We start from the raw sequence: 19,333 nt of genomic DNA, 5'->3' as shown, positions 1-19,333 counted from the left end.
CACTTGCTCTTTCTCTGCCATGTGCTCTCCCACTGCGCCGAAAGACAAAGGGCGGGGAATAGACTAGAAAGAACATCAGGGGTGGGCAGAATTTCACGCATGCGCAGTGTATATAAAGCGTAACATGCGTACATCGTACATACGATCTGTGAGAGGAGGAAGGAGTATCGGAAGCGCCGATCATTTGAACAAAGGTACAATTTTAACTTGGTGCATCAGCAGCCTATACTGCTTATAGATTGAGGCCTATATTGGGACAAGATTAGGAGAGTTTAGCCTGACATTAGGGTTTGTCTTGTGTTGTGTCTTGCAGAGAAAATGGATCTATTGAATGATCAGGACTTTATCCCCATAGTCATTGATATGTACAGGGAGCTGCCCTGTCTGTGGCTGATAAACCACCCCTTTTATAACAATCAAACAAAGAGGAAGGCAGCGCTGGATACATTGCTGGAATTCGTGAAGCCGGTGATCCCCACGGCAGACATCCCCTATTTGAAGGCCCTAATTGGTGGTATGAGGAGCACTTATAATAGGGAGCGCAAGAAGGTCCAGGATTCCCAGAGATCAGGAGTTGCAGCAGATGACATTTATGTACCCAGGCTGTGGTACTATGACAGACTGAATTTTCTGGCAGGCCAGGCAGAACCCAGGCCAGCACTCTCCAGTTTTCCTTTAAGGCTTCCTTCCACCTCAACTGAGGCATCCAACATTCAACTTGGGCCTTCCAGCCAGGAAGAGTGGAGGAGCCCAGATTGAGCCAGGTATAGCATTGTTCAACATATTTCTAGTCAAATAATTAATGATGTTAACTAGATGTTATTATTGATCAGTAATTTCTGATTTTACAAAGTGTTTTACATATCAATAGACAGTAGTGGCCACAAATGATTGGGACAAGAATAAAACATGCTGGGGTCAGAATGATAGTATTTTCTATTTCTTAACATTCAATTTGCAACAGTCATGAGCTGAAAATTGTGTGTGATTGATGAACCAAAAAAATTATGTCCCTTTTTCACACACAGGAAAGTCTCAGCCAGGAGGAGGCTGTGGAAAGTGGCAGCCATGAGGTGGCCAGGGTAAGTGGCAGCCAAGAGGGGGCCGGGCCCAGTAGTCTGCCCGAATCCCAGGTCCTTCCCCTCCACCTTCCAAAAAAAATTCCCAGGAAGAGGAGTAACCTGGAGGAGGCAGCACTTGGCTTATTTTGGAAAGCTACTGCGGCCCTCAGAACCTCCCCTCAATATTCAAGAGAACTATGTCTACATGGCAGCCTGCAAAATGCAAGAAATGAAGGAGGGTCATCGCCTCTTATGTGAGGAAGCCCTAAATAAGGGGTTGAGGGGCGAACTCACAAGCCAAAGCCACATTTGTGAGTTCAACCATGGTCCTCCTCCTCCACCTCCCGCCACAACTACAACACCAGAGCCACAGCCTGGAAGAACGCATGGAAGGAAGCGTGAAAGGAAGACAAGAAAGTGATGGCCTGGGTTCAGTCTGGTCTGACAAAAGATGCAGGCTGTTGTAAGACCACAGCCTGGGGACAGATAAACATCTGCTGCTGTTCCTGATTTCTTGTAGTCCTGGTCCGGATTGTGCTCACTATTATAAGGACTCCTCAGGCCATCAATTTTGACTGTAAATTAATTGTCTGCTCTGGGGTACAAAGGCTTCACAAATTTCATCAGTTTCTCCAGTGTTGCCTTCCTCTTTATTTTGTTATGACACATAATAAATGGCTATTTATTTTTCACAAATACTTACCTATGTGTTTTACTTCAAAAAGGACAGTTTGTTTGTGAGTAGGCAGGTACATTTCAAAAATACAATGTTAAATTAACAAGGGACACCAACACCAACCTCGTTGAGGTTAAAAATACAAGATAATAATGGAGTTGTGGTAACTTGACACAAAATGAAAGAAAAAATTATGGAGATCACTATAAAAAATAAAATAAAAATAGGAGATCTGGATAAAAAAAACAAAAAAAAATAAACAAAAATTCTAAACATTATTATGGAGATCGGACAAAAAATAAAAGATTATTCATGAGATCACGAAAAATAATAAAGAAATCTGTTTGTCAGAACTCAAAACAACATCATTATTCTAGCATTATAAAGAAGAAGAGAATGCACTGTATTAAAAGATTTTAAAATTTGCAGCGTGACGAATGTGCTACAGTAGGTGACCGCAATATTGTGTCAATCTCAGCGAGATTTGACACCTATGAGCCCCGTCGCGGGAGCCAGTACCGAGATGGCTCATTCATCGGTAAAGGAAAACTTTATTTCCTTTCGAGATAAGCAACAGGCAGTGCTGACAACTGTATGAATCCTGGGGGGGAAGGCCGTGCCAAATTTTAAATGAAAAAACCAGTGTGGGTTCCCCCAGGGGCATACCAGGCCCTTAGGTCTGGTATGGATTGTAAGGGGAACCCCCTACGCCAAAAAATTGGCGTGGGGGTCCCCCCAAAATCCATTCCAGACCCTTATCCGAGCATGCAGCCCGGCTGGTCAGGAAAGGGGGTGGGGACAAGCGAGCACCCCCCCTCATACCAGGCCGCATGCCCTCAACATGGGGGGATGGGTGCCTTGGGGGAGGGGGGTGCCCTGCAGGCCTCCCCATCCCAAAGCACCTTGTCCCCATGTTGATGAGGACAAGGGCCTCTTTCTGACAACCCTGGCCATTGGTTGTTGGGGTCTGCAGGCAGAGGGCTTATCGGAATCCGGGAGCCCCCTTTAATAAGGGGGCCCCCAGATCCCAACCCCCCACCCTATGTGAATGAGTATGGGGTACATCGTACCCCTACCCATTCACCTAGGGAAAAAAGTGTCAATAAAAAAAACACAGTACACAGGTTTTAAGAGTAATTTATTAGGAAGCTCCGGGGTCTTCTTCCGACTTCAGGGAGTCTTCTTCCGACTTCTCCCAGTGTTCGGCCTCTTCTCCCGGGCCCCTCCACTATCTTCTTCCAGCTCTTTTGCCAGCGGGGGACCTGGTCTGCTGCGCTGTCTTGACCCGTCTTTTCTTCTTCTTTACTTCTCTTCTCTTGATGTTGACACGACGCTCTCTCCGGCTGGAATGCTGTGTGCGAGCTGCGGAGCCATTTATATAGGTGGTGACCCCGCCCCCCAGCATGCGCAGGGACTCTGGGGTCACGCCCCTTATGACTCCAGAGTCCTTGCGCATGCTGGGACCATGACGTCACAAAGGGGCACGGGTCACCGCCTATATAAATGGCTCCGCAGCTCACACACAGCATTCCAGCCGGAGAGAGCGTCGTGTCAACATCGGAAGAAGAGAAGAAGAGAAGAGAAGAAGAAGAAAAGACAGGACAAGACAGCGCAGCAGACTGGGTTCCCCACTGGCAAAAGAGCTGGAAGAAGATAGCAGAGGGGCCCGGGAGAAGAGGCGGAACACCGGGAGAAGTCGGAAGAAGACCCCCCGAAGTCAGAAGAAGACCCCGGAGATGCCTAATAAATTACTCTTAAAACCTGTGTACTGTGTTTTTTTTTATTGACACTTTTTTCCCTAGGTGAATGGGTAGGGGTACGATGTACCCTATACTCATTTACATAGGGTGGGGGGCCGGGATCTGGGGGCCCCCTTATTAAAGGGGGCTCCCGGATTCCGATAAGCCCCCCACCCACAGACCCCAACAACCAACGGCCAGGGTTGTTGGGAAGAGGGCCTTGTCCTCATAAACATGGGGACAAGGTGCTTTGGGGAGGGCGCCCCCTCCCCCAAGGCACCCATCCCCCCATGTTGAGAGCATATGGCTTGGCGTACCAAGCCGTAGTTTAGGAGGGGGGGCTCGCTCATCCCCACCCCCTTTCCTGACCGGCCGGGCTGCGTGCTCAGATAAGGGTCTGGTATGGATTTTGGGGGGACCCCATGCCGATTTTTCAGCATAGGGGGTTCCCCTTACAATCCATACCAGACCTAAGGGCCTGGTATGCCCCTGGGGGGAACCCACACCGTTTTTTTAAGTTAAAATTCGGTGCGGCGTTCCCCCTCAGGATTCATACCAGACAGCTGTCAGCACTGCCTGTCGCTTATCGCGAAAGGAAAAAAGTTTTCCTTTCCCGATGAGTGAGCCAGCGCGACATGCACAGTACCCTGTTGCCGAGAACCAGCGCGATGGGATCGCGCTGGAAACACAATCTCGCGGTCAGGTACTGTATCTCCATTACAAATGCTAGTTTAACCAGAATGAGCACTTCCGTCTCGTACTTGATTGAGAGCATGCGTGGAACTTTGTGCGTCGGAATTGTGTACACATGATCGGAATTTACAAGAACGGATCCAGATCTCAAATTTTGTTTGTCGGATATTCCAACAGAAAATGTCCGATGGAGCCTACACATGGTCAGAATGTCCGACAACAAGCTCCCATCAAACATTTGTTGTCGGAAAATCCAATCATGTGTACGCGGCATTACTCTTGTTGGGCACAGGAACGGGCCCTGCTGTGAAATATTATATCGAGAATTATAATTACATGCCCCTGTTAAACAGAGGCAGAATATATATATAGAGACTGTGTGTGTGTGTATATGTATATGTATATGTATATATATATATATATATATATATATATATATATAAATACACTGCCTGCACTGACCGAATATCGAGTAAACACTGGATATATACAGTGGGGACTGAAAGTATTCAGACCCCCTTACATTTTCCACCTTACATTTTCCACTCTTTGTTATATTGTATTGTTCATTTTTTTCCTCATTAATATTGACATAAAAACACAGAATTGTTGACATTTTTGCAGATTTATTAAAAAAGAAAAACTGGAATATCACATGGTCCTAAGTATTCAGACCCTTTGCTGTGACACTCATATATTTAACTAAGGTGCTGTCCATTTCTTCTGATCATCCTTGAGATGGTTCTACACCTTCATTTAAGTCCAGCTGTGTTTGATTATACTGATTGGACTTGATTAGGAAAGCCACACACCTGTCTATATAAGATCTTACAGCTCACAGTGCTGTCAATGTCAGAGCAAATGAGAATCATGAAGTCAAAGGAACTGCCTGAAGAGCTCAGAGACAGAATTGTGGCAAGGCAAAGATCTGGCCAAGGTTACAAAAACATTTCTGCTGCACTTAAGGTTCATAAGAGCACAGTGGCCTCCATAATCCTTAAATGGAAGACATTTGAGATGACCAGAACCCTTCCTAGAGCTGGCCGTCTGGCCAAACTGAGCTATCGGGGGAGAAGAGCCTTGGTCAGAGAGGTAAAGAAGAACCCAAAGGTCACTGTGGCTGAGCTCCAGAGATGCAGCCGGGAGATGGGAGAAAGTTGTAGAAAGTCAACCATCACTGCAGCCCTCCACCAGTCAGGGCTTTATGGCAGAGTGGCCCGACAGAAGCCTCTCCTCAGTGCAAGACACATGAAAGCCCGCATGGAGTTTGCTTAAAAAACACCTGAAGGACTCCAAGATGGTGAGAAATAAGATTCTTTGGTCTGATGAATCCAAGATAGAACTTTTGGCCCTAATTCTAAGCGGTATGTGTGGAGAAAACCAGGCACTGCTCATCACCTGTCCAATACAGTCCGAACAGTGAAGCATGGTGGTGGCAGCACCATGCTGTGGGGGTGTTTTTCAACTGCAGGGACAAGACGACTGGTTGCAATCAAGGGAAAGATGAATCCAGCCAAGTACAGGGATATCCTGGATGAAAACCTTCTCCGAGTGCTCAGGACCTCAGACTGGGCTGGCCACAGGACATGGTTCCAGTAATTCATGTCCTTAGTCTGCTTGTCTTCAGCAAACTGTTTGATGCAGTGTGCGGCGTATGGTCTGAGCACTGATAGGCTGACCCCCCCTTCAATCTCTGCAGCAATGCTGGAAGCACTCATACGTCTGTTTTCCAAAGACACATATGACATTGGGCACGTGCACACAACTTCTTTGGTTGACCATGGCGAGGCCTGTTCTGAGTGGATCCTGTCCTGTTAAACTGCTATATGGTCTAGGTCATCTTTATGTGGAGCAACAATTCTTTTTTTCAGATCCTCGGAGAGTTCTTTGCCATGAGGTACCATGTTGAACTTTCAGTGACCAGTATGAGAGAGTGAGAGCGATAACATCAAATTTAACACATCTGCTCCCCATTCACACCTGAGACCTTGTAACACTTCTGAGTCACATGACACTGGGGAGGGAAAATGGCTAATTTGGCCCACTTTGGACATTTCCACTTAGGGGTGTACTCATTTTTGTTGCCAGCGGTTTAGACATGAATTGCTGTATGTTGAGTCATTTTGAAGGGGCAGCAAATTTACGTTGTTATACAAGCTGTACACTCACTACTTTACATTGTAGCAAAGTGTAATTTCTTCAGTGTTGTCACATGAAAAGATATAATAAAATATTTACAATCTCTTTTGTGAGATACTGTATACTAGACTGACTTTATATATATATATATATATATATATATATATATATATATATATATATATATATCAATTTCACTGCCACTAACTGAATAACCTGCCTGCTTAATCCAAATTAAGCTATCTCTCTGTCCACACCAACAGCACTACACACGACCGCTGTGTAATCAGCCTTATATAGTGTGGGACGTGGACTTAATCCCCCTGAGCTATGACTGGCTAAAGGCACCCTGCCTTTGGCCAATTATGGCTCTCTTAGCAGAGGGTGCAATGACTGGCCAAAAGCATGCAGTTTAGGTGCATTCTTTGGCAATCATTATACAGCAATGCACTGCGATCTCGCAGTGCATTATGGGGCGTTCCACGGCGCTTGAATTTGCTGCGAATGCCCCATAATATTCACTCTTCGGTGAACAGGCGGACACCCGATGTTCAAGTCGAACTTATGTTCGACCCGAATATCAAGCTCATCCGTGCTCTTCAGGTTGCTTGAGTTATGGCTGACTGATGTATTAATCATTCACCTATGGGGAAACGATGTTGGGAAAATAAGAACACTGGATCTTGTGTTTATGATAAAACGTGACCTCCATAGATTCAAGTTAGCATCCCCAAATACCAGAATAATTTTTTCAGAGATAGTTCCTCAGCCCATATGGCTGCAGGATGCCCATTTAAAAAATTTTGAGAAAATTAGGAAACATTTAAACAAGTATATGGAAAAATTCATGCCACACATTGGAGTTTTTTCCCTATAGACATAGCAATTTAGAGGGTGGCTTTGCTGGATTATATAGATCAGAGGGAGTTCATCTGTCAGAAATAGTAGTAGACATCTTTAATGTAGGGTTGCAAAACTGCATTGCATTGGCCATGGTTGTGGGGTAGGCCGTGCTTGAGATTTCAAACCTGGCGTGTGGGGACTTTGGTTATAAATATTCTGTATGCTCGAGTCTTTTAAGACTGAGCTGTTTTAAGTTTATTGTTTGAAATTTAAGAATTTTCTGAATTAATAAAATGATCAAGATGTTGTTATTGTTATTTATTGATTTGAATACACCAATAAACGTGCCGCGGCCAATTTTTTGCCAAGTGGTTTTGTGTTTTTATTTAAATAGGCATTTGACTTTGTGGTATTCAGGGAGGGTAGGTGCGGCCTGCATTCCCATGGACCAGAAAGGCTTAAGGCTTTGAGACTGACAGCATGGGTATATGGTCACCCCTCCTTAAAAAAATAAATAAATAAATAAAAATCTAGGTTTATGTACATTTTACTGTATTAGGGACAAGGTCCCTTTAAGAAAATTTCAAATGGGATTGGGGGTAGGAAACATGGTCACATGACATTTGGGAATTTCCCAGAATGTCATGTGACCCCTGGGAATGTTCTGGAAAGGGGCTTATTATATATAGGACTCTCTCAAAGGAGTATTCCCGTCAGTGTTCAGCTAGTTAGCGTTGGTGCAACAAGCTCCCAACCCTCCATCCCTAGTCGCTAAGCACGTTATGTGGTCTGTCACCCTTAATATTTGTAGGGGGACTTTGGTCATAAAAATTCTGTATGTTCGAGTCCTTTAACACTGAGCTGTTTAAAGTTTATTGTTTGAAATTTAAGAATTTTATGAATTAATAAAATTATCAAATGTTGTTATTATTGTTTATTGATTTTAATACACCAATAAATGTGCCACGGCCATTTTTTGCAAGTGGTTTTGTGTTATTACTTAAAGCGGAGGTTTGCTGAAAAAAAAATATTAAAAGCCAGCAGCTACAAATACTGCAGCTGATGACTTTTAATATATGGACACTTACCTGTCCAGGGAGCCCGCGGTGTCGGCAGCCGAAGCCGATCCGTCCTTCGGCTCTCGGCTGCTGCCACTGCCATCCTCGGTAAGGGAATAAGGAAGTGAAGCCATGAGGCTTCACTTCCTGGTTCCCTACTACGCATGCGCGAGTCGCGCTGCGCGTCCTCTCAGGTCCCTACTGTATTCTGTGTCTCACAGAATACAGCGGTGGAGGAGGACAGAGTAGGCGGCGGAAGTGGCGTAGGTCACCGCAATCACCGCGATGATCTATGCCAGGAAGTGGGAGCAAATACCTGTATTAGACAGGTATCTGCTCCCTCCTCCCCCCTGAAAGGTGCCAAATGTGACACTGGAGGGGGGGAGGAATACAAAAAGTGGAAGTGTAGGCTGTAGATTAATCCACCACTGCTTACTGCTCAAGAAACCCCTAGAAACACTGCAGAAAAATTGGTCTATGATCATCTCCACGTGGTTATGATGATATTTCTTTATTCTAACTCACAAAGTTACAACTAATTAAATTTGCATTTAAGCTCTTGGATAAATATATGCTTACCTTCACTGTTGGGTCTTAAATAGATCACCAAACAGACTTACTTGGAGTAATATTTCCTGGAATCTGGAAGTTAAAAAAGTATTTTCTGTCAAATTGAGGATATGACAGAAGACATGTCCACCCCCTGCCTGTGGTTGAGAGATTATTGTCATTAGTAAAGGAAGTACAACATGTGCGTGGTACGTCAACCCAGATTGACTAGCTCATCACTGAAAGCTATGAGATCAGTGTGTATTATACTAGAGATTGTTGTGTAAAATGACTTCACATTTACAATATGCCCAGTTGTGTTAACTACAATTATGAGGTTAATATGTTTATCATCAAAAAAGCACAACTTGTTCTATACCTAATGAGTCTGTTTCATAGACCTAAAGCATTTTTGTACTAGTTTCCTAAAACAGCTAAAACAACACAGCCCCTCTTTATTTTATAGATTTTCATTTTGACACATCTCCAGAAACCATCCACTGGAACGAATGTATACATCTAAACCTTTCCATTCCTGTTTCCTAGCACCTATGCAAAGACTGTTATTGTAACCCTGGGACTGACAATCATAAAAACAAAAACCACCAAGCTATCATCCTTTTAAAATGTGAACACTAGAAAGTCTTTGTTGATTTTTGAAAATTATGAAATAAAAAAAGCTTATTTAAAACTAAAGTCATAAAGTCATATTTCATGTTGCCATACAAAAATAATTAATGTTAAAATTTAATGCACACACAGATATCACGGATCATTGGAAAATATTGCATAGTTTCATTATGTGGCTATATATATAAAGATTATGGTTAACACGATATCTAATATTATAGGTTCTGTTTCGGACTGTTGCTATGATGGTGCCAGATTATATGTTAATTGCTGAGATTTCTCTGTATTCCATGGGTTTTGTCGCAGCACACATCCTTGCTGCTAAAATTGTGGCTACATACAGATTATGTTCTGAGCAGGTAAGACTCACTTGTTTTTTAATAATAAATTAAAAAAATTATACACAACAGAACACAAGACAATAGTAAAACATAATCATTTATCTAACCCACCCATGGACACTAGAGCTTTGATTTATGGTCTCTACAATTTTTCAGTCATGATTATCAAACTTAAAAACCATGGAGAAATACATAGTTTGACTAGAACTGCTCTTAGCATCAAATTAAGCATTTAGTTAAGTCCTCTCTTAAATAATGAATTGCAGAGCCTGAAATTATTCTGAAATTATTCTACCGTTAGCTTGCCTTGTGGGAATAAATGTAAAGTCAAAGCTTATATGTAGAAGATGATATATTAATAGTTATAGTTCTAAGCTAATGAAATGTAAAAACTTTGCCTATCAATACCAACACATATACAACTAAAATAAATATATATATGGGCCGACCAAAACCAAACCTAATGATCAGCATTCTACAAGTGTAAAACATATTACAGACCAGTTCAGAGTCATCTAAACTATAGGTTGGTTTTCTCTTCCTGAACCATGCGAGATTAATAACCATCATGCTGTTATTGATACTACACATGTTTTAATACCTGTATGCCATGACTGTCTATGACTACGATGTGTATTTATACTATGTTTGTACCTTTAAAATTTTCAATAAAAATATTAAAAAAAAAAAAAAAATTTAGATAACTAAGAGCCTCTCTTTCCTAAAGCAGTATTTAATTCTGCACCACATATTAGCATATTATGACACTTAGCTGTGAAAAGAAACCATCTAGTGCTGAGCTATCACTTCTGTTGGCACTTCTATCTGGGTTTGTGCCCTCGGGTCGCTTGAATGGCTTGGACATGATAATGTCAGTCCTGTGCATGTGTGCAGGAGCCCCCATTGCAGCACTCAGTGTACAGTGTGACACTAAAGTCATCAACCTGAGACGAAGACAGTATGTATTAAATGGTGCATATTTAGGTGCTTTCCAAGGTATCCACAGGTAATGCCCAGTACACACGATCAGACTTTGACGGAAAATGGGAGATCGGAGCTTGTTGTTGGAAATTCAGACCGTGTTTACGCTCCATTGGACTTTTTCCATCAGAATTTCCGACACACAAAGTTTGAGAGTTGGCTCTAAAATTTTCCGACAACAAAATCCGTTTGCGTAAATCCTGATCATGTGTAGACAATTCCGACGCACAAGCACTGAGCCACGCATGCTCAGAATCAAGCAGAAGAGCAGCACTGGCCATAGAACTTTTTCTCGGCTTGTTGTACGTGTTGTACATCACCGCGTTCTTGACATTCGGAATTTCCGACCAACTTTGTGTGACCGCGTGTATACAAGACAAGTTTGAGCCAACATCTGTCGGAAAAAATCCGATGGATTTTGTTGTCGGAATGTGCGATCGTGTGTACAGGGCATTAGACTTATTATAAGCTTACCTATAGGTTGAAGTTTAAAAGAAGACGTAATTATCAATGTAATGCCAGAATTAAGATCTAAGATAGATTTCAAATAATTTTGTGTGTATTTGATATTTTTGGAAGGTAACAGTTTTTTGGGGGTCTAAGACAGCAGTAGAAAATGTAGGCATTTGTATTAGTTTGTTTATACCCTTTGACTATTTTACTTATTGTGGCTTTATATTGTGTTTTTAGCACCATTTTAGATATTTACCCTCACATCCTGTCAAGCTGAAGGAAAAAAAATCTTTAATTGGTAGAGTAGGGGAAGATTAGACACCCTGTCATTTTTTTTTTCTTTCTGTGACCCTGTCTGGTGAATTCACGGTCAGCAATCTAGAAAATGAGGATAAAACTCTCTAACAGAGCCCAGGCTATTAGTAAAAAAACTTGACAGAAGTTCTAATCCTTAAACACACTATCCAATACTATAAAAAAGATTTTGGCTTGACAGACTTTAAGCAAACAAATATGCATGAACAAACAATAAGCAGCTACCTCTAGTGCCGCGTACACATGAGCGGACTTTACGGCAGACTTTGCCCGGCGGACTTTTCGACTGACTTTTTCTGAATGAACGGACTTGCCTACACACAATCCACCAAAGTCCGTTGAATTTGTACGTGATGACGTACGACCAGACTAAAACAAGGAAGTTCATAGCCAGTAGCCAATAGCTGCCCTAGCGTGGCTTTTTGTCCGTCGAACTAGCATACAGACGAGCGGACTTTTCGACCGGACTCGATTTCGACGGATTGATTTAAAACGTGTTTCAAATCTAAGTCCGTCCAACTTTTGAGAAAACAAAGTCCGCTGGAGCCCACACACGATCGAATTGTCCGACGAAATCCCGTCCGCCGGGCAAAGTCTGCCATAAAGTCCGCTCGTGTGTACGCGGCATAGGTCTACTTTTCTTTGCTTTTATCTTGACTGATGTAACTCTGCTGCCACTCTTACTTAGTAGATTAAAAAGGTAAAGTGCAAAGAACAGTAATCTGAGTTAACCAATCAGAATTTACTTGTCATTGTGCTGATTTATTTATACTGAAAATATTGTTTTTTATAGCCTAATGCATTTTGTAGGTGTTTTTTTTTTGTCATTTATAAATATTTGGGTGTTTGGATCAGCAATTTCATTTTGATCTATCAAATAACTGAAGGACACAGTAATATTTCAGTAGTGAATGAGGTTTATTGGATTAACAGAAAATGCACAATATGCATCAAAACAAAATTAGACAGGTGCATAAATTTGGGCACCCCAACAGAAAAATCACATCAATATTTAGTAGAGCCTTCTTTAGCAGAAATATGAATGTATTTTGGACCATTCCTCTTTACAAAACATCTCCAGTTCAGTAAGGTTTGATGGTTGTCGAGCATGGACAGCCCGCTTCAAATCACCCCACAGATGTTCAATGATATTCAAGTCTGGGGACGGGGATGGCCATTCCAGAACATTGTACTTGTTCTTCTGCATAAATGCCCGAGTAAACTTTGAGCAGTGTTTTGGGTCGTTGACTTGTTGAAATATTCAGCCTCAGCATAACAACTTTGTGACTGATTCCTCAACATTATTCTGAAGAATCTGCTGATATTGAGTGGAATCCATGTGACCCTCGACTTTAACCAGATTCCCAGTACCGGCACTGGCCACACAGCCCCAAAGTATGATGGAACCTTTACCAAATTTTACTGTGGGTAGCAAGTGTTTTTCTTGGAATGCTGTGTTCTTTTGCTATTTGTTATGACCAAATAACTCAATCTTTGTTTCATCAGTCCACAGCACCTTATTCCAAGATGAAGCTGGCTTGTCCAAATGTGCATTTGCATACCTCAAGCGACTACGTTTGTGGCGTGTATGCAGAAAAGGCTTCTTTTGCATCACTCTCCCATACAGCGTCACCCTGTGCAAAGTTAGCTGAATTGTTGAAGGATGCACAGTGACACCATCTGCAGCAAGTTGATGTTGTAGGTCTTTGGAGGTGGTCCGTGGGCTGTTTTTGACCATTCTCACCATCCTTTGCCTCTCCACAATTTTATGTGGCCTGCCACTTCTGGCCTTAACAAGAACTGTGCCTGTGGTCTTCCATTTCCTCACTATGTTCCTCACAGTGGACACTGACAGCTTATATCTCTGCGATAACTTTTTGTAGCCTTCCCCTAAACCATAATGTAGAACAATCTTTGTTTTCAGGTCATTTGAGAGTTGTTTTGAGGCCCCCATGTTGCCACTCTTCAGAGGAGAGTCAAAGAGAACAACAACTTGCAATTGGCCACCTTAAATACCTTTTCTCATGATTGGATGCACCTGTCTATGAAGTTCAAGGCTTAATGAGCTCACCAAACCAATTGTGTGTTCCAATTAATCAGTGCTAAGTAGTTACAGGTATTCAAATCAACAAAATGACAAGGGTGCCCAAATTTATGCACCTGTCTAATTTTGTTTTGATGCATATTACGCATTTTCTGTTAATCCAATAAACCTCTTTTCAATACTGAAATATTACTGTGTCATTCAGTTATTTGATAGATCAAAATGAAATTGCTGATCCAAACACCAAAATATTTATAAATGACAATCATGGAAATTGTCAGGGGTTCCTAAACATTTGTATACAACTGTATATACACACACACACACACACAGTATCTCACAATAGTGAGTAAACCCCTCATATTTTTGTAACTATTTTATTATATCTTTTCATGTGACAACACTGAAGAAGACAACCTTTGCATATGACTCTGAGCATGTGCACTCAACCTCTTTGGTTGACCATGGCGAGGCCTGTCCTGAGTGGTACCTGTCCTGTTAAACCGCTGTGTGGTCTTGACCAACATGCTGCAGCTCTGTTTCAGGGTCCTGGCAATCTTCTTATAGCCTAGGTCATCTTTATGTAGAGCAACAATTCTTTTTTTCAGATCCTCAGAGAGTTCTTTGCCATGAGGTGCCATGTTGAACTTCCAGTGACCAGTATGAGAGAGTGAGAGCGATAACACCAAATTTAACACATCTGCTCCCTATTCACACCTGAGACCCTGTAACACTAATGAGTCACATGATACCGTGGCGGTAAAATAGCTAATTGGGCCCAATTTGGACAATTTCACTTAAGGGTGTACTCACTTTTGTTGCCAGCGGTTTAGACATTAATGGCTGTGTGTTGAGTTATTTTGAGGGGACAGCAAATTTACAGTGTTATACAAGCTGTACACTCACTTCTTTACATTGTAGCAAAATGCATTTTCTTCAGTGTTGTCACATAAAAAGATATAATAAAATATTTACAAAAATGTGAGGGGTGTACTCACTTTTGTGAGATACTGTATATATTACAAAATATTAAATATTACAGTGTTCAGGTAGACAGAGTTTAAAAGAACTGAAAATGTATTTACATCATGTCTTCACAGCCAGCTCCCAGCTTTGCTTTGATTAATGAATCTAATTTTATCCTCGCAATGTTTTGATAGTTTAATACGTATTCATCCCCCAAACAATTAAAGCATGTCACAAATGTCTTTATTAATTTAGTTACTTTTATGACTGGTTATTAAGAAGCTCCGCCACCCGCTCCCATGCTCACTCAAACAAGTCCCAGATTCTCAGATAAGATTACTTTCTGCCTGAGGTTTTCTCATCTTGCTCACCCCCCATTTATACATATTAGTATTGTTTCAACCTAACATTTTATCTTACCACTTTGTGCCCAGGCACTTTTCAGAGGAATGTGATAAGATGGATATAGGGCTATTGTCTGATAGAAAACCATTACCCTTTAGGGTGAATACATGACCTGCTGCACAAAGACTTGACATCCCATCCGCTTTGTGCCTTGTGATTCCATTATTCATAGCTTCCTTCATTCTGCTTCTTGTCACTGTGTAATTGATGCAATGCTTACCACCCAAATACTCAGCACTGCTCTTTTTTTCAGCTTTAATTCCTTTCTACTTTATCATAAATAAAATGATGCAATCATGCCTTTTTCTTATTTATTGTATGTAATCATCACAAAAATAAGTAGTTATTGATTTATTACAAAAATCTTTATAGATGGAGAAATATTTAAACTAAGTTTGTCAAAATATTTCTCCTGTATTTAAAGCCTGTGTTAGGTTTATCAAATAAACCTAATTCTTTTTTTAAAGCAATGTAGTTAGGTTTTACTGCTTGTCTATGTTAAATGTTAGCGTATTTTTACACTGTATGAATTTTCCATATTCACCAAACCTATGATATGTGATGAAGTTTAGAATAGATAAAGGATGTGAGAATAGCTAAAAGTTTTCATAAGAGTGATTTTCATTGTAATATCAATAAACTGTATTATACTACTGACATATTAATGTACAAGCTTTTTTGGGGCATACTGGGAGACTATTTAAATGTCTTTGAAAGCCACAGGGGGGGTTTCACTTGGACTAAGAAGAGTTTGATATCATTAATTCTATGATAACTAGCCAGATTTGTCTTCAGCTCTCTTCCCAGCATCACTATGACTATGGAATGAGGGCAGTTAAATCTGTGTTAACAGCTGCTGGAAACCTGAAGGTTAAATTCCCAGATGAAAAGGAGGATATGCTGATGCTTCGATCAATACGTGACGTTAATCTGCCCAAGGTAGGGTCTAGCTACAGCTACTGTTTCCATAATGTGTACTTTTGAGAAGGAAAATGTATGACAGCAAGCATGAGCTTCTGCAGTTTTGCTTTTCTCCAGCGTCATTTCATATCGATTGACAATTACAAGGCAGAGAGAAGATAAACTGCATGCTATAGCTTAATTGCAATGTTTATGACCCCACGTGTCTTTTAAAATGTCATCGCAGAAAAGAGTAGTGGATTCATCTGCATTCATTTCAGCAGACAATGCCTCTGCTTCCTTTCTGGAATGTTCAAGATTAGTTGATTTGTCCAGAATTTTTTTAGGACGCATATAACCAATTTACATTAGGCTTAAAGGGACAGAATTGTTTTAGGATGCATATAACCAATTTACATTGGGCTTAGAGGGACACTGTCATATTTTGTATTTTCATAGCTAATCTCTTGAGGCCTTCCTAATGACAATTGGCTGCTCAGGCCCAAGTATTGTCACATGGGTATCAGGGAATATAGCTTGCTAGGGGGTGGAGGGGGCTATCAGAAGACATACTTTACACTGAATGGGCAAAGAGTGTCTCTTTAAAGAAAACCTGTGCTTTGTTTATTTCCTATATGATTGCCTTTTCTGAGATTCCTCAATGCTTCATTCAGCACTGGGAGTCAAAGAAATTTTCTAATATATCTGGGTATGGTGAAGCATGTGCCTTACTTTATTTGATAGCACTGGCCAATCAGTGCTGTTACATTGGAGTTAATTGCCCTGTGTAACGACTTTCCCTCTTAGTGGCTTGACAGCTTTCAGAAATAGATATTATAAAGCAAGCTCTCCCAGCTGTAAGAGCAGGTTTTAAGCTATCTACCTTTGCTCTCTCTTAAATATTTACCTTATTTAGTACCCCTTTTCATGTTGACCAGCTCATCAAACCCTATGTAGAAGGACTCTGAGAACTTCCAAAACTTCTCTTTTCTCTTTTATGTTTTATAAGGTAATAAATGCATCATGAATTCTCAGTCTTAATGTGGTGCCATTTCTCTTCTAAAACCCCCTGGATTTCACCTGAGGTGTGTCCCACATTATACTTTGTGTATGAGAGCTGCTAAACTGTAGTCACTGCACTTCACCTAATAGACCTAAACATTTGGGATCCAATGTCCCCTTTCATGCCTGCTATATAAAAATATAGCAGGTACTGTTGGACTTTCATTATGCTCTGCAAATACTATAGAACAATCATGTAAAAAAATATTCTATAATAAATGTTTAGATTTAAAAAAAAAATGTTTACAATGAAAAAAAAATATTTAATAGGTCAGTTTATAAACTCCCTTACTACAGCTCTAGTCGAACCTTGTTTTAAATGTTTTTACTTACTAATATATATATATATATATATATATATATATATATATATATATATATATATATATATATATATATATATATATATATATATATATATATATATATATATATATATATATATATACACATACATATATATATACACATACATATATATTATATATATATATATCTCAATTTGGAATTTTTTATTTCAAAAAATATTTGCATATTTGCATGGTGACATAGAGGGCATATATATTTACTTTGTACATTGAATGCTCAGTGTCTCTAATCTTTTTTTTTTCTTATTATTTTCAATTGGCAGTTTTTGTCGCATGACATTCCGCTTTTTGATAGCATCATTTCTGACCTTTTCCCTGGGGTTATTGTGCCAACTCCTGACCATGGCAGTCTGGAAGTGTCCATCAGGGAAATCACCAGGAAAATGAATCTGCAGCCAGTCCCTTGCTTCATCAAGAAGATAATACAAGTCAGCAAATGTTTCTCTCGTTCTCATATATATGTTGGTTTGTTTTTTTTTCCACAAAATGTCATATTGTGACAGGGTCCTCAATTTCCAAATGCAGCATATGCACGCTTTTATTAGATTATGTTACTGCTGCAGATCTGTCCCTGATATATTCTTGGAAAGGCTTTTGGTTATGCTAAAAGCTCCCCATGAAAGGGATGAAAGGGATATAGTAAACTAGTACAAAAATAAATTCTGTTTCAGTGATTCATTAAATTTGGCAGCATTAAAGGTAAACAGTGACTATAAGTGAATAAATTGGCAAATCGGGTGAATTTGTTTCTGAAATCCACAGTGCTAAGGTTAAATGGTAAATTAATACTCAATATAATGATCATTAAGTGGCTGTATGTCATTCACACAAATACCATACAGGTGCAATGCATTAATACAAAAAAATATATAATATTTAACATATAAAAATTACAAACCCATATGCTAACAAAGTGCCATTCCTCAGGTGCATAATTACCATCAACTAATTAAGGTCAAAAGTAATTCCATAAAGTGACAGTGCGCATATATATATATATATATATATATATATATATATATATATATATATATATATATATATATATATATATATATATATAATATGAGAGAGAGAGAGAGAGAGAGAGAGAGAGAGAGAATGCCCTCTGTGTTAGGCAGTTCAAACTTTTATCCACTTCTGCATGAAGTTCTGATCCAAAAAAATACTGCGTGCTTCTTTCTCCAGTGTGAATTCAAACACCAAGCTTCCCCTGTATGAAGCATAGCATGAAAAATGTTTAATTAAAATATGTAAAAAAAAAACACAGATTGCACTTACAATAAAGAGTGTTCAGCCCAGCACTAAGAGATAAAAACCTAATAGTGTGAAGGAGCCATGCACCACTAGCCTTTCCTGTTTTTGTGCCTGCATGTGCATCACCATGCAAACCTTGCTCTGCCCAACATTTTGTCTCATGGGACATCATCAGGAACAGTCTCACTTTTTTGTGTTTCTTAAATTGCCTCATGTCTCCTATAAATTGTATCTTTTGTATAGACAATGCTCTTCCTCAGTACATCTTAGCTGAATAAAAGGGGATTAGAACCTTCAGTTAGAATGATGGAAATGGGTACAGAAATTTGTGCAGATGACAGTTGCATGGCAGCTGTTCTCCTATTATAAGAAAAAATGTATGCCTTAACTGGATATTTTTAACAATTTCCTTTTGCATTACTGCAGTGCTTGATAGCACAAATAATTTTGTGTAACACTTTTTAGTGCCATTTATTTTGAGAGGCACCCCAATACACAACTACAGTAGGTGCTTATGTAACTTAATTGCAACATATCACACAGGGGTTGATTTACTAAAGGCAAAGCCACTTTGCACTACTAGTGCACTGCAAGTGCACTTGGAAGTGCACTTGGAAGTGCAGTCGCTTTAGATCTGAGAGAAAGATCTGAAATGAGGGGAAGCTCTGTTGATTTTATCATCCAATCATGTACAAGCAAAAATGCTGTTTTTTTATTTTCCTTGAATGTCCCCCTCAGATCTACAGTGACTGCACTTCCAGATGCACTTGCAGTGCACTTGTAGTGCAAAGTGGATTTGCCTTTAGTAAATAAACCCCACAATGTAGTGCACTACATTCAAAAATAGGTGCAG

At 40.2% G+C, this 19,333-nt stretch overlaps 1 protein-coding gene across 1 annotated transcript in view; it reads left to right on the top strand.

The window, feature by feature from the left end:
• The window catches only part of LOC141133958 (dynein axonemal heavy chain 3-like), a 3,453,856-nt gene that overhangs the window by 1,340,204 nt on the left and 2,094,319 nt on the right, over positions 1–19,333 (top strand). The window contains exons 31-33 of the mRNA XM_073623563.1: positions 9,610–9,747; positions 15,689–15,832; positions 17,487–17,651. Coding sequence (XP_073479664.1) covers positions 9,610–9,747; positions 15,689–15,832; positions 17,487–17,651 — 447 coding nt within the window. The remainder of the gene's footprint in view (positions 1–9,609; positions 9,748–15,688; positions 15,833–17,486; positions 17,652–19,333) is intronic.

The sequence above is a fragment of the Aquarana catesbeiana genome, linkage group LG03 (genome assembly GCF_042186555.1).
Source record: "Aquarana catesbeiana isolate 2022-GZ linkage group LG03, ASM4218655v1, whole genome shotgun sequence".
NCBI classification, from domain to species: Eukaryota; Metazoa; Chordata; class Amphibia; order Anura; family Ranidae; genus Aquarana; species Aquarana catesbeiana.
This window is presented reverse-complemented; position numbering and strand designations above follow the sequence as displayed.